Source organism: Heliangelus exortis, chromosome 1 (assembly GCF_036169615.1).
Source record: "Heliangelus exortis chromosome 1, bHelExo1.hap1, whole genome shotgun sequence".
Classification (NCBI taxonomy): Eukaryota; Metazoa; Chordata; class Aves; order Apodiformes; family Trochilidae; genus Heliangelus; species Heliangelus exortis.
In genome coordinates, this window is record NC_092422.1 from 1,049,190 (window position 1) to 1,073,444 (window position 24,255).

Here is a 24,255-nt window from a genome sequence, read left to right on the forward strand (position 1 = left end):
CATCCTTTCCCCTCCATCCTTTCCCCCCCATCCTTTTCCCCCCATCCTTTCCCCCCCATCCTTTCCCCTCCATCCTTTCCCCCCCATCCTTTTCCCCTCCATCCTTTCCCCTCCCAACCTCTCTTGCCCATGGGATTCCCCCCCCCCCAGGAACAGAACCTTGCCCTTGGGGAACCTCGTGCAGTTTTTATCAAGTTTGTTTCCTGGGAAATTCCACACAGAAGTTACCAAAGCAGATGTTTTATTTCCACCCCTACAGACACCTCCACCACCCCCCAAACTTCCCCCCCTATTTCCCCTTTTTCCCCCCCTTGAAACAGCACTAAAAAATAAAACACACCAAATCATTGCAGCACAAGATCCTCTCTAACCCCCAAATTAAAAACAAAGCTGAGTTGTAGTAACAAATATCACCTGTCACACTAAAAAAAAAAAAATCTTCCTACAGAACCTGTCTGCCCCACCAGCCCCAGAAACTTCCCTGTGCACATCTCAAAGGTGCTGGGAAGGAAAATAAGGTTGGAAAAAGCTATTTGGACATTTCTCTCCACTCTTCAGCTGATCCAAACACCTAAAGGTTGGAAAGTTGGTATCTCCTGATAATCCCATCCCTGCAGCATGTGTAAATTTGCTTCTCCCAAGAAGCCACCTGAAAAAAAACACAACGTGGGGGAAAAAAGCTCAGTATTTAACACAAGGAACTCTCATGTGACAGCAAAGAGTAAAATTCTGGCACTTAATGAGAAATATTCAACTTTCCTTTGGGACTTTCAGAGGGAAGAGGGGGTGGGAGTCTCCTGAAAAAGGTTTCAAAGCCCACTCAAGGTTTCACCAGCAGCACAGAGGCAGGTGAACACTCACACAACATTTCTTCTGTTAGACCCAAAAAGGAAAATGCCTTTTTTTTTCACTTTTTTCTTGTGTTTGGCTCACACCAACGTGTTGTGCAGGCCAAATCTCAGCTTTGGTGTGAGGCTGAGCATAACCCTTGAGGGTGTGTGTTGGCCAGGAGGGGGAAACTGGGCCATAAAGCTGGAAGTGGCTAAAAAAAAATAAAATAATTGCCAGCAGCACCATCAGGAACCTGACTCAAACTCCCTGACCCCTGCTGGGTGTCTGGAAACACAACTTTTGGGTCTCCAGTCACCAGGGGACAAGAGAAGACAGGCAAGAAAAGCTGCAGGTTTTACCCTGCTGATCTTCCAAGCACAATTAATTGCTATTTCTTTACAGAAATCTGATTTTTTCCAGAGCTACTCCAAGTCCTCAGCTGCTCCACTGCTTGGTTTGCTCCTGATGGAGATAACGCAGCCAGGGAGGGTTTGTTTATGTAAATATTAAGATGATTCAGGAGAAAAAGAAACAGCAAATAAGCTTAAAAGGGAAGGAAGTGGTGTGGGATACCAAATGCTGAGCCAGATTTTATCTGGCATCCCCTTTCTCCCCTCCTCACCCCATCCTGACCTTGTACACGGGGTCACAGTCAGGTTCTGTCAGGTCGAGGACGTGATCCAGGTCCTGCTGGACAACAAAGGAGGTTCCATCCCCTGCAGGAGCAGGAGAGAGAGAGGAAGGAATATCAGGTAATTAGTGACAGAAGCCTTAATTGCACACAGATCCACAACTCCTCACAGGGTATGGAGCACCCAGGGAGGAGGAAACGGGCTGGGGGGGGTGAGAGGAAATGGCTCCAGCAGTTGAGGAGAATTTTGAGGGTTTCACTTCATAAAATGTGGTTTGGGTTGGAAGGGACCCCAAAAGCTCCTCCAGTTCCAACCCCTGGATGTGCAGGGACCCCTCCCACAGCCCAGGTTGCTCCAAGCCCCATCCAACCTGGGCTGAGACACTGCCAGGGATGGGGCAGCCACAGCTTCCTTGGGCACCCTGGGACAGGGGCTCAGCACCCTCACCCCAAACAATTTCTCCCTCCCCAAGATCTCCTCTCCATCTCCCCTCTTGCAGCTGGAAACCCTTCCCCCTCATCCCATCCCTCCAGGCCCTTGTCCCAAGTCCCTCCCCAGCTTTCCTGGAGCCCCTTCAGCCACTGGAAGCTGCTCCAAGGGCTCCCCAGAACCTTCTCCTTCTCCTTCTCCTTCTCCTTCTCCTTCTCCTCCTTCTTCTCCTCCTTCTTCTCCTCCTTCTTCTCCCCCTTCTTCTCCCCCTTCTTCTCCCCCTTCTTCTCCCCCTTCTTCTCCCCCTTCTTCTCCTCACTCTTCTCCTCCTTCTCCAGACTGAACACCCCCAACTCTCTCAACCTGTTCCAGGCTCTCCCCACCCTCAAATTCCAGAATTTCTTCCCCATCTCCAACCTCAATCTCCCCTTTCTCTCCAAGTTTTAACCCATTTCCCTTCTCCTCTCCCTACCCCCCCCCGTCCAAAGCCCTCCCCCAGCTTTCCTGCAGGCCACACAGTCTGAAGGGGCCCGGGGTGAGTTGGGGTTGGAAATCACAAGGCAAGAAGCAATCATGTAAAACATTCTCCTACTCCTGCATCCCCTTTTCACATGGACACTGCCCAGCCCTCTTCTACAACTCAACCTACACTGCTCTGCATGAAGGTGACAGCCAAAGAGCCCAAAACTCCTTGATTCCCTGGGAGAATTTCTGCTGGAGTTACCTTGGCTGGCAATAAATCCATCTCTGTAGGGGAGCAGGGAGAGCACAGGAGCTCCTGATCTGTGGATGACTTGGATTGGAATGCTAGAAAAAAAGAGCAGAAAGAAGGGATGAGAATGATTTTCCCAAGGAAGCTGTGGCTGCCCCATCCCTGGCAGTGTCTCAGCCCAGGTTGGATGGGGCTTGGAGCAACCTGGGCTGTGGGAGGGGTCCCTGCTCATGGAATTGGGGTTGGAACTGGAGGAGATTTTGGGTCCCATCCAACCCAAACCAGTCTGGGATTCTCTGATGTTTTTTCTCCAACATTTATTGTTTTACACTTACCCATGGGGGGTTTATTGGGTGCCAGTGTGTGTGTTTGGGCTTTAAACTGGATTTAGGGAGATTTCAATGAGATGTTAGGAAAAAATCCTTGAATTTGAGGGTGCTGAGCCCCTGTCCCAGGGTGCCCAAGGAAGCTGTGGCTGCCCCATCCCTGGCAGTGTCTCAGCCCAGGTTGGATGGGGCTTGGAGCAACCTGGGCTGTGGGAGGGGTCCCTGCACATCCAGGGGTTGGGACTGGATTTTTCTGCTTTTTTTGCAGGTGTTTCCAAAAGATGGAAAGCACAACAATGGAGCACAAAGCCAGCAAGTGCCTGCATGGGTTATGGACAGGGATGATCCTTACAAAAAAGCAGAGACAGAAGTTTGGAGCTCCTCCATATCAAAGACTCCTCTGAGTTTGATGCCACCCTCTCCAGCCCCACCCAAAAGCACCCCCTGGATGTCTCCCTGCTCAGAGCTTGATTTTGACACCAAGAAAACCAAGTCAGAGCAGCTCCTGCCCTCAGGGACAACCCAGTTCCAGTCCTGTGCTCGAATGAGGGTCAGGGTGGATGTCAGGATGCTTCCTATCCTATGGGGATCCTGTGAGGGGAGGCTGAGGGAGCTGGGGGTGTTGAGGCTGGAGAAGAGGAGGCTCAGGGGAGACCTCATCACTCTCTCCAAGTCCCTGAAAGGAGGTTGGAGCCAGGGGGGGGTTGGGCTCTTTTCCCAGGCAACTCTCAGCAAGACAAGAGGCCATGGTCTCAAGTTGTGCCAGGGGAGGTTTAGGTTGGACATTAGAAAGAATTTCTTGATGGAGAGGGGGATCAGGCATTGGAATGGGCTGCCCAGGGAAGGGGTGGATTCTCCATCCCTGGAGATATTTCCAAAGAGCCTGGATGTGGCACTGAGTGCCATGGGCTGGGAACCACGGGGGGAGTGGAGCAAGGGTTGGACTTGAGGAGCTCTGAGCTCCCTTCCAACCCAGACAATTCCATGATTCTGTGATTTAGAAACACTTGGATCCCAGGGGGGGGAGGAGATGTGCTTTTGGTGGGAGGAATACTGCTGCTAACGAGTTTTCTGCTCAATCTAACCCCATACCTATAATTTATATATAATTATTATATATTTTTTTATGTAACATAATACAGACAGTATATGAACATCATTTTTATATAAATTAATACTTTTTTAATTTTTTAAAGCAATAATCTGAGAGGTTTGAGAGGTCAAAACCACCCCTGGTCAAAAATCAAGACTGAAAAGCTTTTCAGGAAATTAAGGAACCCCCAAGAGAACCTCAGGAAGCATTTTCCAGAGAACATCCCCTCAGATCAGCAGCAGGAATCAGCTCCCCAGGAAAGAGGAACATCCAGAAACTGAGAGAGCCCCAGCTTGGGCTGTCCCCACCCTTCAGAAGAGGCACTGTCAGCAGCCTCAAGCTACCCCTACTTCCTAGCAAAAAAAATGAAAGAATAAATAAATAGTTGTTTAAATACTTGTAGCTCCAGGGACTCACTTTGTGTTCCTCACATCCAGCTGATAAATGTTCCCATCCTGAGTCCCAGCAAGGAGATAGGAGCTGGAGAGGAAGGTGCAGCAGTTGAAGGCATCAGATCCAGTGAAGAGGAAGATCTGGGAAGAGAGGAGAAGGATCAGACATTCCCAGATGAGGACACAGCCAGGAGAAGGAAGGAATTCTTTATTTAGAGCTCAGGGAATCGTTTTGGGTGGAAAAAACCTTAAAGCTCCTCCTGTTGAAGTTCAGCCAGCACTGCCAAGGTCACCACTCAACCCTCAGCACCACAGCTCCAGGGCTTGGAAATCCCTCCAGGGATGATGGGGACTCCACCACTGCCCTGGGCAGCCTGGGACAGGGAATGACAACCCTTTCCAGGAAGGAATTGTTCCCAATATCCAAACTAAACCTCCCCTGGGCAACTTAAGGACATTTCCTTTTGTTCCATCACTTGTAACTTGGGAGAAGAGAACAACCCCTCCCAGACTTCAAATTCTTTTTTGAGAACAAGAAGGTTTCCCCTCAGCCTCCTTTTTTTTCCAGCTCCCTCAGCTGCTCCTGCTCAGATTTCTGCTCCAGACCCTTCCCCAGCTCCATTCCCCTTCTCTGGACACACTCCAGCCCCTCAATGTCCTTCTTGGCAGGAGGGACCCAAAACTGACCCCAGGTCAGAAAAGTCCTTTCAGATCACCCAGATAGGGTTATAGAATTGTTTTGGTTGGAAAAAACCTTTCAGATCCTCCAGTCCAACCCTGAACCCAGCACTGCCAAGGCCACCACTGCCACATGGCCTCAGCACCACAGCTCCAGGGCTTGGAAATCCCTCCAGGGATGATGGGGACTCCACCACTGCCCTGGGCAGCCTGGGACAGGGAATGACAACCCTTTCCAGGAAGGAATTGTTCCCAATATCCAACTTAAACCTGCTGTGTAAACCTGCCAACTTAAACCTGGGTGTAAATTGGAGCATAGGAGGTTCAAGTTGAATATCAGAAAAAATTTTTTTACTGTAAGGGTGACGGAGCCCTGGAACAGGCTGCCCAGGGGGGTTGTGGAGTCTCCTTCACTGGAGACATTCAAAACCCACCTGGACACGTTCCTAGGGGATGTACTCTAGGGGGCCCTGCTCTGGCAGGGGGGTTGGACTAGATGATCTTTTGAGGTCCCTTCCAACCCCTAGGATTCTAGGATTCTATGATTCTATGATTCTCTTGCAGCTTGAGGCCATTTCCTCTTGTCCTATCACTTGTTCCTTGGGAGAAGAGCCCAACCCCTCCTCACCCCAACCTCCTCTCAGGGAGTTGTAGAGAGCCAGAAGGTCCCTTTTGGGGAAGAAATTGTTTCTAATATTTCATCTAAACCTCTCCTGGTAGAACTTGAGGCCATTTCCTCTTGTTCTGTCACTTGTTCCTTGGGAGCAGAGCCTGACCTGTCCTCACTCCAACCTCCTCTCAGGGAGTTGCAGAGATCCAGAAGTTCTCCCCTCCTCCTCCTTTTCTCCAGGCTGAACACCCCCAGCTCCCTCAGCTGCTCCTGCTCAGATTTCTGCTCCAGACCCTTCCCCAGCTCCATTCCCCTTCTCTGGACACACTCCAGCCCCTCAATGTCCTTCTATCATGTGTAACTTGGGAGAAGAGACCAATTCCCCCCCCTGACTTCAACCTCTTCTTCTCTGGGAATTCTGGAGATCCAGAAGGTCTCCCCTCATCCTCCTTTCCTCCAGGAGAAATATCCAACCTAAACCCCCCCTGGCACAAGAAGCCAATCCAGTTCCTCCTAGGTTTCTAACCCCTCAGCTCTGCTCCTCCATGACTGCAGAACAGAGCTCCAGCATCACTCTTGCCAAGCCAGCACCCTCAGTGAACATTCCTGGAACTCCTCAGGAGAAAGGAAGTGCCACAGAGTGATGGGAAAACCAAGGCCAGGCTCAGAGTCACCTCCAGACACCCACAAAGCAGCAAGACCAGAGCTGCAGGGCAGGTTGGCAGAGACCTCTCCTTCCCCCCAGAGCCACAGCCTTTTTTTTAGAGGCTTTTTCCAGGTGAGGCTTTGCCACCTCACTGAGCAGCCCCCCTGAGCTCATCAAATCCATTTTTCTTGCCAGGAGAAGTTCAAACTCTTTGTCCTAAGGAGCTCCTGTCCTCCTGCCCAGGATGGATCTTCAGAGATCTACCAGCTCTCCACTGTTCTTCACCAAGAGGAGGGATGTGAGGTGGTGACCACTTGAGCTTCCCTTCTCCTGCATTCCCAGTGACATCTCCTGCTCCCTGCTGAAATAATTTACTCCATTCCTGGGTTGAATTCCTGACCAATTTACCCCTCAATTTACCCCACACCCCATCCAAACCTTGATGGAGGAAGGAGAGAACCCATCATGTTACTGGACAGGTTTTAGTTTCTCCTCCATGGAATACAGAGAGAATCACAGAATTCCAGGGGTTGGAAGGGAGCTCTGGAGCTGATCCAGCCCAACCCCCCTGTCCCAGCAGGATCCCCCAGGGCAGGACACACAGAACACATCCGGGGGGGGTTGGAAAATCTCCAGAGAAGGAGACTCCAGAACCTCCAGGATCAGAACCATGACACCCTTGATGATTCCTGGCAGGATTAGGACATGCTGGGGAAGCATCACTGGAATTTAAACTTGTTTTTTTAGCAGGAGGGTAGCCTGGCTGGCTGGGGGTGTCAGGATGTGTGTTCAGTGCTGGGGGATGCAGGAATAATTCCTACATTCATCCTGTTGTTTAGAATCACAGAATCACAGAATTTTAGGGGTTGGAAGGGAGCTCTGGAGATCATCTGATCCAACCCCCCTGTCCCAGCAGGATCCCCCAGGGCAGGACACACAGAACACATCCAGGGGGGGTTGGAAAATCTCCAGAGAAGGAGACTCCAGAACCTCTCTGGGCAGCCTGGGCCAGGGCTCCCTCAGCCTCCCAGGGAAAAAGTTCTTCCTTCTATTCATGTGGAACTTCCCACGTTCCAGCTCCACCCCATTCTTCCTTGTCCTGTTCCTGGGCACCCCTGAACAGAGATTGTCCCCTTCCTCTTGCCCCCCAGCCCTCAGCTCTTGATGGACATTCAGAGATCCCCTCTCAGCCTTCTCTTCTCCAGCCTCAACAGCCCCAGGGCTCTCACTCTTTCTTCCCAGCAGAGATGCTCAAGTCCCTTCAGCACCCTCCCAGCTCTCCCTTGGCCTCTCTCCAGTAGATCCCAGTCTCTCCTCAACTGGGGAGCCCCAAACTGGAGCCAGGATTCCCAGTTTGGTCTCCCAGAGGCAGAGCAGAGGGGGAGGAGAACCTCCCTGGATCTGCTGGACACACTTTTCCTGATGCCCCCAGGATCCCACCAGGAACACACTGGGGATCCTTGGGGATGGGGGAGATTCCAAAGATGGGCAGCTCAGCCCCTGTCAGCCTCCAGGCTGCTTCTGTTCCCTTCTGTGCCACCTGCAGAACCTGCCTGAGGGAAAGTGCTGGAATAACCCTAAATTTACCTCTTTAGATTGAACCTGACTCAATTTCCCTACATCTGACAAACCCAGGGGCTGCTGCAGCAGCAATGGAAATGAGGGAAATGACATTTTGGAGCTGATTTTAGGGCAGTTTCTCTGCCAAGCAGGTGGTTTTGGTTATTTCAGACTCCTTACTGGCTGCCTGCTCTGCAGTCCCACTCCTTGAAGCTTCCTGTCTTCCCGAGCCAGCAGCAGGATTTTCCCTTCTGTTCCAACCTCACGTTCACCTGAGGAAAAAAAAAAAAGAATCATTAATTCCAGCAGTGGGAATGCAGCAGCTCTTGATTTGGGTCAAGTTGGGTTGGTTTGGTACCCAAACCTGACCCTGCTAACCCTACACCAGCATTCCTCCAAACCCTAAAAACCCAGCTGCAGGAAGACAAGGTCAGGAATCAGAGATCCCAGGCTTAAACTGCTGGAAAAAGCTCAGTTTCTCTGCAGGATTGGAAAGAAATAGAGTCTGGTGACCCAGTTATAAGTTCTGGTGACCCAGTTATAAGTTCTGGTGACCCAGTTATAAGTTCTGGTGACACAGTCATCAGTTCTGGTGACCCAGTTATAAGTTCTGGTGACACAGTCATCAGTTCTGGTGACACAGTCATCAGTTCTGGTGACACAGTCATCAGTTCTGGTGACCCAGTTATAAGTTCTGGTGACACAGTCATCAGTTCTGGTGACACAGTCATCAGTTCTGGTGACCCAGTTATAAGTTCTGGTGACACAGTCATCAGTTCTGGTGACACAGTCATCAGTTCTGGTGACACAGTCATCAGTTCTGGTGACCCAGTTATAAGTTCTGGTGACACAGTCATCAGTTCTGGTGACACAGTCATCAGTTCTGGTGACCCAGTTATAAGTTCTGGTGACCCAGTTATAAGTTCTGGTGACCCAGTCATCAGTTCTGGTGACCCAGTTATAAGTTCTGGTGACACAGTCATCAGTTCTGGTGACACAGTCATCAGTTCTGGTGACCCAGTTATAAGTTCTGGTGACCCAGTTATAAGTTCTGGTGACCCAGTCATCAGTTCTGGTGACCCCCATTCCCATCCCCTGTGGTACAAGGGCACAGAGCCCCACACCAGGCACTCAGATTATGAGTGAAAAACCTGCAGTTTGGGAGAGGTGGATCAGAGCATCAGGGAATGGTTTGGGATGGAAAGGACCTTCCAGGCCATCCAGATCCAACCCCAGATCCAGTTCCAACCCCAGACACCTCCCTCCCAAGCAATCACAGAATCAGGGAATGGTTTGGGATGGAAGGGACCTTAAAAATCATCCAGTTCCAACCCCCCTGGATGTGCAGGGACCCCTCCCACAGCCCAGGGTGCTCCAAGCCCATCCAACCTGACCTTCCAGACTTCCAGGGAGTAACTTCTGGGAGCAACCCTGGCCAGCAGCTCATGAGGTGAATTTTAAGAGAATTTTTGAAGAGGGAGAATTTTTGAAGGGGGAGAATTTTTGAAGAGGAGGAATTTTGAGGGGGGAGAATTTTGAAGGGGGAGAATTTTGAAGGGGGAGAATTTTGAAGGGGGAGAATTTTGAGGGGGGAGAATTTTTGAAGGGGGGGAATTTTGAAGGGGGGGAATTTTGAAGGGGGGGAATTTTGAAGGGGGGGAATTTTGAAGGGGGGGAATTTTGAAGGGGGGGAATTTAAAGGGGGGGAATTTGAAGGGGGAGAATTTTGAAGGGGGAGAATTTTGAAGGGGGAGAATTTTGAAGGGGAGAATTTGAAGGGGGAGAATTTGAAGGGGGAGAATTTGAAGGGGAGAATTTTAAAGGGGGGGAATTTAAAGGGGGGGAATTTTGAGGGGGAGAATTTTGAGGGGGAGAATTTTGAGGGGGAGAATTTTGAAGGGGGAGAATTTTGAAGGGGGAGAATTTTGAAGGGGGAGAATTTTGAAGGGGGAGAATTTTTGAAGGGGGAGAATTTTTGAAGGGGGAGAATTTTTGAAGGGGGAGAATTTTTGAAGGGGGAGAATTTTGAAGGGGGAGAATTTAAAGGGGGGAACTTAAAGGGGGGGAATTTGAAGGGGGAGAATTTGAAGGGGGAGAATTTGAAGGGGGAGAATTTGAAGGGGGAGAATTTGAAGGGGGAGAATTTGAAGGGGGAGAATTTTTGAAGGGAGAGAATTTTTGGAGGGGGAGAATTTTTGAAGGGGGAGAATTTTTGAAGGGAGAGAATTTTTGGAGGGGGAGAATTTTTGAAGGGGAGAATTTTGAGGGGGAGAATTTTGAGGGGGGAGAATTTTTGAAGGGGGAGAATTTTTGAAGAGGGAGAATTTTTGAAGAGGGAGAATTTTTGAAGAGGGAGAATTTTTGAAGAGGGAGAATTTTTGAAGAGGGAGAATTTTTGAAGAGGGGGAATTTTTGAAGAGGGGGAATTTTTGAAGGGGGAGAATTTTTGAAGGGGGAGAATTTTTGAGGGGGAGAATTTTGAAGGGGGAGAATTTTGAAGGGGGAGAATTTTGAGGGGGAGAATTTTGAGGGGGAGAATTTTTGAAGGGGGAGAATTTTTGAAGGGGGAGAATTTTTGAAGGGGGAGAATTTTTGAAGGGGGAGAATTTTTGAAGGGGGGGAATTTTTGAAGGGGGATAATTTTGAGGGGGAGAATTTTTGAAGGGGGGGAATTTTTGAAGGGGGGGAATTTTTGAAGGGGGGGAATTTTTGAAGGGGGAGAATTTTTGAAGGGGGAGAATTTTTGAAGGGGGAGAATTTTTGAAGGGGGAGAATTTTTGAAGGGGGGGAATTTTTGAAGGGGGGGAATTTTTGAAGGGGGAGAATTTTGAAGGGGGAGAATTTTGAGGGGGAGAATTTTGAAGGGGGGGAATTTGAAGGGGAGAATTTTGAAGGGGGGAATTTGAAGGGGGGGAATTTTGAAGGGGGGGAATTTAAAGGGGGGGAATTTAAAGGGGGGGAATTTGAAGGGGGGATTTTGAGGGGGAGAATTCTGAAGGGGGGGGAATTTGAAGGGGGGGAATTTGAAGGGGGGGAATTTGAAGGGGGGGAATTTGAAGGGGGGGAATTTGAAGGGGGGGAATTTGAAGGGGGGGAATTTGAAGGGGGGGAATTTGAAGGGGGAGAATTTTCAGGGGGAGAATTTTCAGGGGGAGAATTTTCAGGGGGAGAATTTTCAGGGGGAGAATTTTTGAAGGGGGAGAGTTTTTGAAGGGGGAGAGTTTTTGAAGGGGGAGAATTTTTGAAGGGGGAGAATTTTTGAAGGGGGAGAATTTTTGAAGGGGGAGAATTTTGAAGAGGGGAATTTTGAAGGGGGAGGATTTTGAAGGGGGAGGATTTTGAAGGGGGAGGATTTTGAAGGGGGAGAATTTTCAGGGAGAGGATTTTCAGGGAGAGAATTTTCAGGGAGAGAATTTTCAGGGAGAGAATTTTCAGGGAGAGAATTTTCAGAGCAAGATGCTTACTGGGAGCTTTTTCAGGTGTTCCCAAGTTCAGGGAGTTGTCAGCAGTGCCCACAGCAATTCCATTGATGGGAGAGCCACAGTCAGTGATGATCCCCAGGCAGGAGGATTTTCCACAATCCCAGAGGCAGGCAGTGCCATCCCTGGAGCAGGAGAGGACATTCCTTCCTCGATCCACAATGGCAGTGTCCAAAATCCCTGTGTTCAGACAGACAGCATGGAAAGCAGACTGAGGGAGCATCCCATTTCCCAAGGAGAAGCTCCAAGCCACTGTCCCCACAGTGCCACCCACAGACACCCAAATTTGGGGGTGGGGGGACAGGGAGCCCCAGCAGCAGGGAAGGCAGATTTGTGGGAAGCAGCAGCTCCCAGGAAACCACACAGAGCAGGAGCTGGGAGGAAGGGAAGATCCCAGCAGGAATGGTCTCCCAGGGGAAGTTGGAAGTCTCAGCTCCATGGGACAGCTCAGATAAACAGGAATAATATTAAAGGGTTGGAGCAGAGGGGCCTTGAGGTCCCTTCCCACCTGAGATTCCATGAAAAGCCTTTCCCTCAGTAAAAAAAAAAAACAAACCCACAGCAGCTTTTGGGTTTTTACCTCCAAAATCAGCCTCTGACTTGGGCAGAAAATGTTCTGCCCCCAAAAATCTTAACTCATTGCCAAGTCCAGCTCTGGATTATCCCAAAATCTGTGTGGGACAAGTGGTGCCCACATCCTCCAGCCATGGCAACATGGGAAGAGCAGGTTTTGGGGGTGACCACATCCCCTAAAGATTTGATTTCCCTGCGGGGTGTTGAGTCCTACACCTGGAAAATGATGCAGTGGGGTTTGTTTTGGGGTTTTTCTTGGAAGGGAACAGTTGGATGGTTAGAAAATTTAATGGACACTTTCCCAAGAATCATTAAACCCAAGCTGAAGTGACACAGCAAGGAAACTGCAGCAGCTTGGGCTGGAGCTGAGTTTATTCACTGAATAAAGTCACCTGCAGAGCTGGGGGGAGGCAGCCAGAGTTGTTCTGACTGAAATTCTGCTCCCCTCCCCTGCCACAGGACATTTGGGAGCAAAATCTTTTGAATCCAGCCAAGCAGAGGAGAGGAGAGCAATGGCAGGGATCATGCAGAACAAGGATTTGTGTTAATCAAGTTTTGGGTAACCAAGCACGTGGATTGTTGAGTTTTTTTGTTTTTTTTTTTTTTTCAGCAAAGTTTTGCAGCTTTTGAGAGAGGGAAAACCAGAGCCTGTCCAGAGCACTGAGGTGCTCAGGGAGGAAATAATTTGGGGTTGGGTTTGGGGCATCTGGAGCCACATCCACAGCTCTGGGTCAGGTGTAAACAGGAGTGAAATGGGAACCTGCTTAAGCATTCCCTAAAAATCAACCCCACTTCCAAACAAAGCAGCTCTGGGAAACAAAATCTTCTTTACAGAGGTTAAGGGAGAGTTTCTCCAGAAATTGTTTCAATCCCAGCTCCCAGGAATCTTTGGCAGCTGATTTTCTTGGAGTTCTCTGGGACTCAGTGTCCACTGGAGGTGTTTGCAGTGTGGACCCTGAGCACAGGGAAGGGAATTTAACTCTCCCCAGCAGGTGGAGAGCATCCTCTGCTCTGGGAGGTGAAGAATTTACTCTCATTTTCAGCAGCAGGGGCAAAGCTGAGTATCTGCCCTCAGCAGCAGGGGGAAGGGGTTTATTTCAGCCCTTCTTAAGAAAGAATCACTGAAGTATCTTTGCTGCTGCCCTTGCTCACTTTCAGCAACACCCCAGGCAGGGAACTGCTTGCCCAAAAAACTGCTCCATGTGATTTCTGGGCAAAGAAATAAGAAATAAAGAGGCTGTGGAGCAACTGAAAGGTGAGCAGGATGATTTGGGTGCACTGGGAGGCAATCCCAGTGCAGTGCAAGGCACTGAAAGCACAGCAGAGAGTCAAATGTCCTCTGCCTCCAGCTCTGGCACTTCCAGCAGGGTAAGGGGCTGTATCCTCCTTTTTTTTTTACATTAATTAATGAAGGAAACAGAGGTCAGTGAGAGAAGCAGCTTCAGGTGTCTAACAGAACTATCACTGACCTTTTAATCTGAGTTCTGGGAGCTTGAAAAAAAGGCAGACCTGGACAGACTGGAGAGTTGGGCTGATCCCAAGGGGATGAGGTTCAAGACAAGAAGCCCATGGGGAGCTCCAGGCTGGGCAGAGAGTGGCAGAAAGGGAGCTGGGATTGCCAGGAAGCTGAAGAGGAGGCAGCAGTGTGCCCAGGTGGCCAAGAAGGCCAATGGCATCCTGGGCTGGCTGAGGAAGAGCGTGGCCAGCAGGTCCAGGGAAGGGATTCTGCCCCTGTGCTCAGCTCTGGGGAGGCCAGAGCTTGAGTCCTGTGTCCAGTTCTGGGCCCCTGAGCTCAGGAAGGAGCTTGAGGTGCTGGAGCAGGTCCAAAGGAGGCAACTGGGCTGGTGAAGGGATCCAGCAGAAATGCTGTGAGGAAGGGCTGAGGGAGCTGGGGGTGTTGAGGCTGGAGAAGAGGAGGCTCAGGGGAGACCTCATCACTCTCTCCAAGTCCCTGAAAGGAGGTTGGAGCCAGGGGGGGGTTGGGCTCTTTTCCCAGGCAACTCTCAGCAAGACAAGAGGGCACAAGAGGTCTCAAGTTGTGCCAGGGGAGGTTTAGGTTGGACATTAGAAAGAATTTCTTGCTGGAGAGGGGGATCAGGCATTGGAATGGGCTGCCCAGGGAAGGGGTGGATTCTCCATCCCTGGAGATATTTCCAAAGAGCCTGGATGTGGCACTGAGTGCCATGGGCTGGGAACCACGGGGGGAGTGGATCAAGGGTTGGACTTGAGGAGCTCTGAGCTCCCTTCCAACCCAGACAATTCTAGGATTCTATGAAAAAGCAGCAACTCAGCATTAGCCCTGGGGTGCAAGAGAACCCCACCCGTGGCAGATCAAGCATTTGACAGGCTGAATCCTCTGTACCTCCTTTGTGCCCTTTAAATGTTACCACACAGCTGGCATCTTCTGCTGACCAGATCTTGAGCTGGGCATCCATTCCCCCACTCAGAACCACGAGGCCCGAAGGGAAAAACCTGCAACAATTCACATCAGACACATGGCCCTCCAATAGTCTCTGGAAAAACAAAGAATTCTGTGCTAGTTCCATTGTCAGCACCCTCACACCAACCAATTTCATGTCCTAGGACACTGGAGGACTTGGTGTTCCCAGGTGGGCAGAGGGTTAAGCTCCAATCTCCTGCTTTTCTCAGCCCCAGCCTGGATTGGAGGCCAGCAGAGCTGCTTTGGGCCTTTTTCTGCCACTTTTTGAGGTAATTATTGAGCAAAGGATACAAGATTTTGGGCCAGTTAAATGTTAAATGTCTTCATCCTCTGCCAAACAAGCAGCTCTACAAAAAAACACCTTAACTGGGAAGGCAGCTGCCTATGATGTGATGATTTATCCCAGGCAGGGAGGTTTTTTTCCCTGATTTCTTCTTTATTGCAGAAGAAATTCAGTGCCTGGAGGACCCAGGGTAGGAGCTGCCAGTTCCTTCCTGCACTCAAAACCTCATTCCCCTGTCCCCAGTCTCATTTTTCACCCTGGGACTCCTCTCCACATTTAGCTGAGCAGCATTTCCCTTGGGAGAACTCATGCTTTGACTTGAAAACCTCCCCAAGATGTTGAGTTTCAGGTCAGTTTTGCAACCCAAAAATCAGATTCTTGCCTGCAGGCAGCCTGACCAAAGCTGTGGCCAAAAAAACACCCAAAATCAAAGCAAAATGTTCTTACTCTGATTTCTCCATTTGCTGCCTGCCAGATTTTCATGGTCCCATCTGTGCTGGCAGAGACACCAAGCCCTCCACCACTGGAAATATCAAGACAGGTGATCTGCAGGAAGGTAAAAAAAAAAGAAAAAAACCCACCAAATTTTAGCTTTCCATCCCCCTCTTTTTAGAGATTTCTGCTCAAGAGCCTAATTCTGTCCTGGAGGAGTATTTTTAGCAGGTCTCAGCATGATTATCTCCCCAAGACACACTGCTGGACTCATTTAAACACCCAAAAAAGCTCCCATCCTCCTGACTAAAGAGTTTTAGCCTGATAAATATCCCAATATTTCAGCAAAGGGCTTCCCAGTCCTCACCTCACCCACTCAACATGGTCCCTGAGACAGTAATTAAGCCCTTAAGAAATAAAAACCCAAGTGAAATCAGGCTTTTTCTAGAGGACATGGGCAGCAAAAAAAAAAAAAAAAAAAAAAAAAGAAACCAAAGAGAAATTCTCCTCAGTTTATTCACACAGATTGCTGCATCCCTCCCTCAAGAAGAAGCTGCTGATCTGGGCTGACTCAGGGCTTGGGTGAGTTGGATGAAGAGATCCAGGCACAAAGTTCTTCTGATTTCCACTAATTTTTCTTCTAATTTCTTCCTAATTGCCACTGAATTTTTGACAGAGAATTTGTTATTCTCTGCCTGTGACTCCAGAGAGAACCTGGCAAAGCAGGGAGAAAAATGCTGAGTCAGAAACCTGGACAGACAGGGGGCTGTGTTCCAGATTTCTCTCAGGTGAAGCAGAAATTTGGATTATTTTAGCAATTTCTCTAAAAAGAGGAAAAAAACCTGAGCCAAGCTGTGCCACTCCAGGCTGAGCTAACTGCCCAGCTCCAGAGCTTCCCAAGCCCACAGGCTGTTGTTTGAGGTGTTTCTGAATTTCCTGAAATGCTGCCCCAAAACTCCTTTACCCACTGAATTATCAACAACTGCTCTGGGAGAGCTGAATCCTTGTGAAAAGAGCAGATTTTGGTTTTGTAACTCCAGATTTTTTTGCTGCCTCTTGGGAAAGGCACCTGCATGGTGCTGGTGGAGAAAGGCAGCTGGGACTCAGGTGCTTCTCACAGCACTGAAATGCTCTGTCCTTTAGGATTATTATTATATAATTTATATGTATTTTTATTAATTATTATATTATTAATTATATAATTATATATTATTGGTATATAATATAAATTAATATATAATTAATATATAATTAATTATATAATATATAATATATATAATATATATAATATAATATATATTATGTTATATAATATTATTATATATCTGTAATATAATATAATATATAATATATAATATATAATATATATAATGTATAATATATATTATATAATATTATTATATATATGTAATATTATAATATATAATGTATATATTACATATATTAATATATTATATAATTATATCATATATTATATAATATTATATACTATTCAATGTATATATATTATATATTATAATATATATTATATACTATATAGTATATATATTTTATAATGTATATATATAATGTAATATATATAATGTAATATATGTATAATGTATATAATATATATTATATATTATATTATATATATTATATAGTATTATATATATTATATAATATATATAATATATAATATATAATATATAATATATAATATATAATATATAATATATAATATATAATATATATATTATATATAATATATAGTATAATAATACAATTAATATAATAATTAGAGAGCTATTCCAGGCTTGAGTGACACCAGCACATCTGCTAAGTGACAAGAGTTGTTCCCAGTTTTGAGTGCACCAACAATAAACAGGCATAAAAAATGCCCCAAAACCCAACCAGGTGGCTTTTATTAGAAAAAAAGCTCACACTCAGGTTGCACCCTGAAAAAAAAAAAAAAAAAAAAACAAAAAAAACCTCTTTGTAAAATTGTTTTGGTAAAAAAAAATTACTACTACGTAGTGGAACAGCTGCCTTGTCTCAGAAGCACTGAATTTTTAAGGTTGGAAAAGATCTCTGAGCTCATTAAGTCTAATTATGAACCCCAAATCACCATGACCCAATTTTCTAGGAGCTGTTTGTTACTCCTCTTTCACTGAATTCTTCTTCTTTTATTTTTTATTCCCAAGCTGACAGACAAAGCCATGCCCTGGGCCTCCCCTCAGCAGGAGCACCCAAGCTCATGGGTGCTCCCAATTTTTTCCACCCTTTTCCCTTCCCAAATTTACTTACACTTTTCTGGTGAATCCTAGAAAAAGTTGTGTAGGGGGCCAGGAACTTTGTGGAGACATTTTCGTGAGGACAAGAGAGGAGAATGCTTTTCTAGAGGAGGAAAAAAAAGGGGGAAAAAAAAGGAGGAGAAGTGTTGATAATCCTGAAAACACAGGGTCTGGGCCAAGCTGTGGTTTCTCCTGGCCTGGGGAGGGAGAGAAGGGACAGAAGTGAGTTCAGCTCCTTCCTCTTCCTCAAGATGAAGGCTCTGGGAAGCTGTGGAGCAGCTGCAAAAAGGGAGGTGTCTTGGTTTGGGGCAGGAAAAAGGGAATTTTTTTGGCCTTTTGCTTCCATAGGAGTGGAAGTGGAGAGGTTTCCCTGATTGTCCTGGAATCTTCCCTGGAGCAACAGCAGCAGGGAGGACCTGTACATGGTGCATGGAACCAGCTCCATCCTGGAGGGCTCTGCAGGTTTGTCCTGGTTTGGGGCAGGAAAAAGGGAATTTTCTTGTCCTTTTGCTTCCAGCTGAGTCTCTTGTAAGCAGCTGCACTGCTGAAATGAACAGCAAGTTTCTCAGGCAGTGGCTGCTGCTGGGACTGATCCCACTCCATGGTTACAGTTCCAGCTGGAGCCTGGGGTGCAGAACCAGGGACACTGCTCAGCTCTGAGGAACCAGAACTGTCCTGGTGCTCCAAGGACCTCTGAAATTCCTTCAGGAAAAGCAACAGCCTGGAAAGGGAGTTTATAAAGGGAGGAGAGGAGCAGCTTCCATTGCAGGTGAGTTGGGGTGGGCACTGCAGAGGAGAAAGTGAGTCCAACCTTAGGGCTGGCACCTTCAGGAAAGATTTCAGCTCCATAATGGGATCCGAGCAGGAAAACTGATCCCTCTCTCCTCAGATCACCCAATGCTGGGGATTTGGTGAGGTTCTTGTTGAACTGAGACCCCATTTCACCCCACTCTGGCTTTAATATTTGAGGCTACTCTGAAGCATCTTTGGGGTAAGGTGGTTCTTGGGGTCACAGCAAGGAGGATTCCTTCATCCCTCCAGGGATGGCTTCACCCCCAGGGCTGCTTGGCATCCAAATCCTTGGGGTTTTTTCCTCGTGTCCTGGTTTGGGGCAGGAAAAAGGGAATTTTCTTGTCCTTTTGCTTCCATAGGAGTGGAAGTGGAGAGGTTTCCCTGATTGTCCTGGAATCTTCCCTGGAGCAACAGCAGCAGGGAGGACCTGTACATGGTGCATGGAACCAGCTCCATCCTGGAGGGCTCTGTAGGTTTGTCCTGGTTTGGGGCAGGAAAAAAGGGAATTTTCTTGGCCTTTTGCTTTCAGCTGAGTCTCTTGTAAGCAGCTGCACTGCTGAAATGAACAGCAAGTTTCTCAGGCAGTGGCTGCTGCTGGGACTGAGCCCACTCCATGGTTACAGTTCCAGCTGGAGCCTGGGGTGCAGAACCAGGGACACTGCTCAGCTCTGAGGAACCAGAACTGTCCTGGTGCTCCAAGGACTTCTGAAATTCCTTCAGGAAAAGCAACAGCCTGGAAAGGGAGTTTATAAAGGGAGGAGAGGAGCAGCTTCCATTGCAGGTGAGTTGGGGTGGGCACTGCAGAGGAGAAAGTGAGTCCAACCTTAGGGCTGGCACCTTCAGGAAAGATTTCAGCTCCATAATGGGATCCGAGCAGGAAAACTGATCCCTCTCTCCTCAGATCACCCAATGCTGGGGATTTGGTGAGGTTCTTGTTGAACTGAGACCCCATTTCACCCCACTCTGGCTTTAATATTTGAGGCTACTCTAAAGCATCTTTGGGGTAAGGTGGTTCTTGGGGTCGCAGCAAGGAGGATTCCTTCATCCCTCCAGGGATGGCTTCACCCCCAGGGCTGTTTGGCATCCAAATCCTTGGGGTTTTTTCCTTGTGTCCTGGTTTGGGGCAGGAAAAAGGGAATTTTCTTGGCCTTTTGCTTCCAGCTGAGTCTCTTGTAAGCAGCTGCACTGCTGAAATGAACAGCAAGTTTCTCAGGCAGTGGCTGCTGCTGGGACTGATCCCACTCCATGGTTACAGTTCCAGCTGGAGCCTGGGGTGCAGAACCAGGGACACTGCTCAGCTCTGAGCAACATTTTGCCCTCCAGAAGGAGAAAAGGAGTCAAGAGGTCCCACCTGGAACCCTCCTTTGGGGAGGAAGGGACAAGAGAGATGCCAGAATTGAGCAACCAGAGGATTCCATCCCATCCACCTCATCCTCAGGAGAAATTGGAGGGATCCCCAGGCTCAAACCCCTTCCTGCTTCCCCTTCTTCCCCTCTCCCTCTTTGCTTGGGCATCCTGGGAGGATCCCATCCCTTCCTCTGCCTCTGCTCCTGATCCATCCCAGCCTGAATCTGTGTGTTCCTGCCTCCAGCTCCCAACTGCTGCTGACTCCAGGATTCCAGCCTGGATTTTCCCAGGGCTGCCCTGCAGCCTGGGTGGTGACCTGAGAGTTCTTGGGGGAAAGAGGAGGAACCTGGGATCCATTTTCCTGGGTATTTGTATAGATTGAGTCATTTTTCCTATTTCTCATCCCTGTTTCCTTCAAGCTGTGTAGTTCAGTTCCCAACCCATCAGTCTCTCTCCCTTATTCTCTCTCCTTCCTTTATCAGGGAGCAGCTGTTAATTGGTTTAATTGCCAGGCAATCAAACCCTGACAGGAGGAGATCCCAGGACATCAAGACTGGAGCCTGCAGGGAGCTGGGGAGGGGCAACTTTAGGAGTTTTGGGGGTTCCTGAGCTCCCTCCTCCCCCAAACCCCTGGCACCTTGGTGACTTCCCCAACCAGGAAGCCCTCAGAGGCAGAGATCTCCGGGGTGCCCTCAGGGCTGAGGCCTCTGCAGGTCAGGCTGCCATACAGGGTGGGCTTCCCTGGGGAGGGGGGAGAAAAACAAACAAACAAAAAAACATCCATCAGCTCCCCCACCCCTCAGACCCCACCACAACTCAGCCTCCCCTCCCCCTGACCACCCTCTGCTTCCAGAAATCCAGAGGGAACCCCCCCTGATCCCCCCTCCTCACCCCCAGGGCACCCTCACAATCTCCTTCACCCCTTTCTTACACCAGCAGCTTCCCCCCCACCCCCCAAAAATTTCCTCACCCACCCCCCCATCCCCCAACTCACAGCCCCCCAAATCCCTTCCCCCCCCTCCTGACCAACAGGACCCCTCCTCAAATGCCTTCCCCCCTTCCTGACCCACAGCCCCCCCCAAATTCCCTCCCCTCCTCCTCACAGCCCCCCTCCCCAAATTCCCTTCCTCCTTCCTTACTCACAGCCCCCTTCCCAAATTCCCTTCCCCCTTCCTGACCCACAGCCCCCCCCTCAAACTCCCTCCCCCCCTCCTAACCCCCAAGACCCCCCCAAATTCCCTCCTCCCACCTCCTGACCCACAGCCCCCCCCCACAAATCCCCTCCCCCCACAATCCTGACCCACAGCCCCCTCCCCAATTCCCTCCCCTCCTCCTGACCCACAGGACCCCTCCTCAAATCCCTTCCCCCCCTCCTAACCCGCAGCCCCCACCCCAATTCCCTCCCCTTCTCCTGACCCACAGCCCCCCCCCAAATTCCCTTCCCCCTCCTGACCCACAGGACCCCTCCTCAAATGCCTTCCCCTCCTCCTGACCCACAGCCCCCACCCCAAACTCCTTGCCCCCATCCCCATCTTCCTCACCCCCTCCTACCCCACAGTCCCCCACATCCCAACCTCCCCCACTCCTAACTCAAAGCCCCCCAAAAATCCCTCACCCCAATCCCCACCCCACAGCCCCCAAAATTCCCCCTCACCTCCCCCAACTCGGAGCCCAAAACCCCCTCACCCCTAACCCACAGCCCCCCAAAACTCCCTTCACCCCAATCCCTTCTACACCCCTAAACCAACACCACCCAACCCCCCCATCCCCCAATTCACAGCCCCCCATAAACTCCCTCACCCCAGCCCCCCCACCCCCCTAACCCACAGCCCCCCAAAACCCCCTCACCCCCCCTAACCCACAGCCCCCCAAAACCCCCTCACCTCTCCTGAACTCCCAGCCCCCCAAAAATCCCTCACCCCAATCCCCTTCACCCCCCCAATCAGCAGCCTCCAACTCCTTCATCCCTCCCTAACCCCCAGCCCCCCCAAAATCCCCCACCCTAACCCCCCCTCACCACCCCAATTCCCCCCACCCCAAAACCCTCCTTCACCACCCAAAACCCCCCCACCCCCCCCAATCCACAGCCCCCCCAAAACTCCCAGAGCCCCAATCCCAACTCCTTCACCCTTCCCTAACCCACAGCCCCCCAAAACCCCCTCACCCCTCCCTAACCTACAGCCCCCCATAAATTTCCTCATCTCAATTCCCCTCCCCCTCACCCCCCCAACCCAAAGCCCCTCATAAACTCCCTCACCCCAACCCCCCCACTCCCCTAACCCAGGGCCCCCAAAACTCCCCCTCCCCAACCCACCAAAAATCCCTCACCCCAATCCCCCTCATCCCCCCAAAACTCCCCCTCACCCCTCCCTAACCCACAGCCCCCCATAAACTCCCTAACCCCAATCCCTTCTACACCCCTACCCCACAGCCCCCCAAAGCCCCCTCACCCCCCCTAACCCACAGCCCCCCAAAACTCCCCCTCACCCCCCCTACCCCACAGCCCCCCAAAACCCCCACAGCCCCCCCCAACTCCTTCACCCCTCCCTAACCCCCAGCCCCCAAAACTCCCTCACCCCACCCCCCCTCACCCCCCACAATTCCCCCCACCCCAAAACCCTCCTTCACCCCCCAAAACCCCCTCACCCCCCCTAACCCACAGCCCCCCAAAACTCCCCCTCATCCCCCCCTAACCCACAGCCCCCCAAAACTCCTTCACCCCTCCCTAACCCACAGCCCCCCAAAACCCCCACAGCCCCCCAACCCACAGCCCCCCCCAACTCCTTCACTCCTCCCTAACCCCCAGCCCCCAAAACTCCCTCACTCTACTCCCCCTCACCCCCCACAATTCCCCCCACCCCAAAACCCTCCTTCACCCCCCAAAACTCCCTCACCCCCCCAACCCACAGCCCCCCAAAACCCCCTCACCCCCCCCTAACCCACAGCCCCCCAAAGCCCCCTCACCCCCCCCTAACCCACAGCCCCCCAAAGCCCCCTCACCCCCCCCAACCCACAGCCCCCCAAAACCCCCTCACCCCAATCCCCCCCAACTCCTTCACCCCTCCCTAACCCACAGCCCCCAAAACTCCCTCACTCTACCCCCCCTCACCACCCCAATTCCTCCCACCCCAAAACCCTCCTTCACCCCCCAAAACCCCCTCACCCCTCCCTAACCCCCAGCCCCCCACAACTCCCTCACTCTACCCCCCCTCACCCCAATTCCCCCCACCCCAAAACCCTTTTTTTCCCCCCAAACCCCCTCCCTGTACCCCCAGCACCCACCGGGACTCCTGCAGCTCACCCAGGCCTCCCCCTCCTCCCTCCTGCGGGGAGCAGAGCGGGGTGAGCGGGGGCAGGGGCTGAGGGGGGGTTCGGGGAGGTTCGGAGGGTTCGGGAGGCCCGAGGAGGTTTGAAGGATTCGGGAGGCTCAGGGGGGGTTCAGGAGGTTCCGGGAGATTCATGGGGGTTCTGCAGTTTCGGGGGGTTGGGGGGGGTCGAGGACGTTCGGGGGAGTTCGGGAGGGTTCGGGGGTTCGGGAGGTTCGGGGGGTTCGCGAGGTTCGGAGGGACCGAGAGATTCGGAGGGTTCGGGAGGCCTGGGGGATATTGGGGGGGTTCGGGAGGCTCAGGGGGGGCTGGGGGGGTTCGGGAGGTTCCGGGAGATTCAGGGGGGTTCTGCAGATTCGGGTGGTTGGGGGGATCGAGGACGTTCGGGGGAGTTCGGAAAGGTTCGGAAGGGTTCTGCAGGTCGGGGAGTTCGGGAGGTTGGGGAGGTTCGTGGGGTCTCGGGAGGGTTCGGGAGGCTCGGGGGGAGTTCTGCAGGTTCGGGGGGAGTTCGGGGGGTTCGGGAGGGACCGAGAGATTCGGAGGGTTCGGGAGTCCCGGGGGCGCTTGGGGGGATTCGGAGGGTTCGGGAGGACTTAGGGGGTTTGGAGGGTTCGGGAAGCTCGGGGGATCCGGGGGGGCTTGGAGCGGTTCGGGAGATTCAAGGGGGTTCTGCAGGTTCGGGGGGGGTCGAGAACATTCGGGAGGGTTCGGGAGGGATTCAGGAGGTTCGGGAGGGTTCGGGGAGGTTCGTGGGGGCTCGGAAGGGTTCGGGTGGTTGGTGAGGGTTCGGGAGGTTCGGGTGAGGCATGGGGGCTCGGGAGGTTCGGGGGGGGGGGGGGGGTTAGGGAGGTTCGGGAGGGTTTGGGAGGTCGGGGAGGTTCGGGAGGGACCGAGAGATTCGGGGTGTTCGGGAGGCTCAGGGGGGCTTGTAGGGGTTCGGAGAGTTCGGGAGGCTCGGGGGGGTTCGGAGGGTTCGGGAGGCTCGGGGAATCCGGAGGGGGTTGGGGGGGTTCGGGAGGTTCCGGGAGATTCGGGGGGGGTCGAGGACGTTCGGGAGGGTTCGGGGAAATTCGGAAGGCTGGGGAGGTTCGGGGAGGTTCGTGGGGGTTCGGGAGGGCTCGGGGGGTTGGTGAGGGTTCGGGAGACTCGGGGGGAGTTCTGCAGGTTCGGGAGGGATCGAGAGATTCCGGGGGGGTTCGGGAGGTTCGGTCCCACCTCAGGGTTCGGCTCCAATCGCTCTGGATCCTCAGGGCCGCCGCCATCTTTCCGTCCCCTTCCCGTCAGCCCCCAAGGCGGAAGCGGAAAAGCGCCAGCCAATCAGAGGGCGCTTCCGCCGCCACGCCCCGCCCCGCCGGGCCTGCTCTTAAAGGGACCGCGGCGCAGTCTGAGGGGTACGGGAGG

At 51.2% G+C, this 24,255-nt stretch overlaps 3 protein-coding genes across 7 annotated transcripts in view; 1 reads left to right on the forward strand and 2 right to left on the reverse strand.

Moving 5' to 3' along the window:
* COA4 (cytochrome c oxidase assembly factor 4 homolog) overlaps window positions 1–24,255 on the forward strand; it is a 48,465-nt gene that overhangs the window by 21,860 nt on the left and 2,350 nt on the right. The window contains exon 1 of one of the 4 annotated variants that reach the window (XM_071760605.1): window positions 24,111–24,245. The exons of 1 other annotated variant lie outside the window; for it this stretch is intronic. The gene's annotated coding sequence lies outside the window, so the exon portion shown is untranslated. Of the gene's footprint in view, window positions 1–24,110; window positions 24,246–24,255 lie in introns of those variants that run through there. 2 more of the 4 variants (XM_071760359.1, XM_071760532.1) reach the window with 2 other exon arrangements.
* PLEKHB1 (pleckstrin homology domain containing B1) overlaps window positions 1–24,255 on the reverse strand; it is a 168,070-nt gene that overhangs the window by 16,479 nt on the left and 127,336 nt on the right. The window lies entirely within an intron of this gene.
* On the reverse strand, window positions 348–24,163 carry PAAF1 (proteasomal ATPase associated factor 1). Of its 2 annotated transcripts, XM_071758117.1 has the most exons (12): window positions 24,070–24,163; window positions 22,811–22,851; window positions 20,166–20,269; window positions 17,403–17,492; window positions 15,132–15,230; window positions 14,324–14,474; window positions 11,374–11,568; window positions 8,090–8,181; window positions 4,441–4,556; window positions 2,617–2,699; window positions 1,465–1,547; window positions 348–649 (listed from the first exon to the last, which is right to left on the reverse strand). In XM_071758117.1, exons 1-12 carry the CDS (start codon window positions 24,114–24,116, stop codon window positions 572–574), a joined length of 1,179 nt encoding a protein of 392 aa, XP_071614218.1. In that variant the 5' UTR covers window positions 24,117–24,163; the 3' UTR covers window positions 348–571. The 2 variants fall into 2 exon arrangements, with proteins under 2 accessions (XP_071614218.1, XP_071614299.1); XM_071758198.1 differs by lacking the exon at window positions 2,617–2,699.

Excerpts from the sequence above, each read along its gene's own strand:
- PAAF1 (XM_071758117.1), bottom strand. The coding sequence starts at position 24,116 with ATGGCGGCGGCCCTGAGGATCCAGAGCGATTGGAGCCGAACCCTGAG. Across the intron at positions 11,569-14,323 it reads ATTTAAAGGGCACAAAGGAG|GGATTTTGGACACTGCCATT; the intron begins GTACAGAGGATT and ends GTCTGAACACAG. Across the intron at positions 2,700-4,440 it reads CTGGATGTGAGGAACACAAA|CATTCCAATCCAAGTCATCC; the intron begins GTGAGTCCCTGG and ends CTTTTTTTCTAG.